This window comes from Dendronephthya gigantea, unplaced genomic scaffold (genome assembly GCF_004324835.1).
Source record: "Dendronephthya gigantea isolate DGI-Jeju-01 unplaced genomic scaffold, DenGig_1.0 000519F, whole genome shotgun sequence".
Taxonomy (NCBI): domain Eukaryota; kingdom Metazoa; phylum Cnidaria; class Anthozoa; order Malacalcyonacea; family Nephtheidae; genus Dendronephthya; species Dendronephthya gigantea.
Window position 1 is genome coordinate 10,941 of NW_021163529.1, and position 1,908 is coordinate 12,848.

Below are 1,908 nucleotides of genomic sequence, written 5' to 3' on the forward strand. Positions count from 1 at the left end.
AATTTTGTCCTTTTCTTCTTTTTATATACAGCTTAATTCAGTTAGGTTTGTCCAAAATGTTTTAAAACCTTAATTAAACTATGATTGTGCAAAAGATGATAGGTTATCGCTTATATATGCCCTAAATAATCAGTTCTCTTGCACTCATTGTTCAACCTTTAGTATTGAGTAAGACACGTCAAGTGTTTCCTGCCAGTCAGTCAGATTGTATCTCACATAATTGTATTTTGAATTAAACTGGTCACAATATTAATACATTTTGTGTTCCAATTTTATGTGATTACTGTCAATAAATTGTAAATGTACAGTGTGTCATATTAATATGAGTTTTGTAAATTTCATTTTCACAGGAAGATCTTCAAATGAAGACAAAAAATGGGATAACAACACTAGTTGGATTTGTTCAGCTTGGTGAAACACATAATTATATGAATGCTTTGAGCACAGGTATTATGACAACATGTCTTCAATTAACATTGTTGTAATTTTAGAGAGCAATGAGCAAAATCAGTCATGTAATGGTTGTATTTGGGTGAATATTTATAACAACTTCTTGTACAGCTTACTAATATAACCATGTAATTATGTAGTAGAGGTAGCTAGTAGATAGCAACTGCCTTCTCCCCCCCCCCCCCCAACACACACACATATGTGTGTTATCCCATTTTTTGTCTTCATTTGAAGATCTTCCTGTGAAAATGAAATTTACAAAACTCATATTAATATGACACACTGTACATTTACAATTTATTGACAGTAATCACATAAAATTGGAACACAAAATGTATTAATATTGTGACCAGTTTAATTCAAAATACAATTACGTGAGATACAATCTGACTGACTGGCAGGAAACACTTGACGTGTCTTACTCAATACTAAAGGTTGAACTATGAGTGCAAGAGAACTGATTGATTTAGGGCATATATAAACAAGCGATAACCTATCATATCTTTTGCACAATCACAATCAAAGTTTGACATGTTTTGCATGTGAGTTTGAAATATTGATCCCTTGCCTTGTCTTGTCATAAAGCGATTCTGATCAATTCACTATACATATAAATAAGGACAAAAAATATAGTATATACAAATATGAACATTGAACTTTATAATAGTTACAAAGTACCCACTCGTTTTCACTCTGGTTTTCTTTCTTTTTATATTTAGTGCCATCTTTCCTGGTTAATAACTGCCCAACGTTACTTAACACAGTTCTGTGAACCATTGGCAAATAATCCCAATGTTCCACAATGCACGCAGCATCCTTACCCTCATACGTATACTTCCCTGCACACTCAAGGATTTCCTTACAGCAACGATATTCCCTTGCGCTACTGAGGTGACGATCGTTGCACCGTCCACATTGACACCTATATTGTATTAATAGAGTGCCTTCAATGAAAAGTTTAGTTTAGGATGAACCAAATAATAGCGCGACTCACCATGAGTTCACTGGCACGTCCTTGCTCCATCTTTTCCCGAGCGTCTCGGAAGAAATGCCATCCTCGTCGTCTGTTGTACTCTCGTCAAACTCATCGCCGCTACTAGCAAGCGGTTCGTTTGAATAGGGTACAATAAGAGACGATTGCTCTAGAATTTCATCCTCGCTAGCGCTTTCTTGTGAAGATGAATTCGAGCTCGAAGAGCGTTCGCTTTCCTTAAAAACTTCCATCGCAGTAGCCATATTTTGCTAGGATTGTTTATTATGTTTATCGTGCGTGATTGTCGTCGTGTCCATTTGCATACGTCACAAAACATCATACTCATCCCCAGGCTCCATAAAAAATGGTCACTTAAAACTCTAACTTTAGGTAGCTCTATCTCGGTCACTAATATACGAAATTTTATAAAACAATTTTTCTACTTTCCGTCTATCCCTAATCTATCATTTTAAAACAAAAAAAAT

At 35.1% G+C, this 1,908-nt stretch overlaps 1 protein-coding gene across 1 annotated transcript; it reads right to left on the reverse strand.

The window, feature by feature from the left end:
• Positions 1-1,128: 1,128 nt before the first annotated feature.
• LOC114543679 lies at positions 1,129-1,707 on the reverse strand (the record flags this gene model as incomplete). The annotated part of the gene is made up of 2 exons (XM_028562563.1): positions 1,445-1,707; positions 1,129-1,372 (listed from the first exon to the last, which is right to left on the reverse strand). Coding segments are annotated over exons 1-2 (486 nt in total), but the record flags the coding sequence as incomplete, so codon positions are not given.
• Positions 1,708-1,908: the final 201 nt, after the last annotated feature.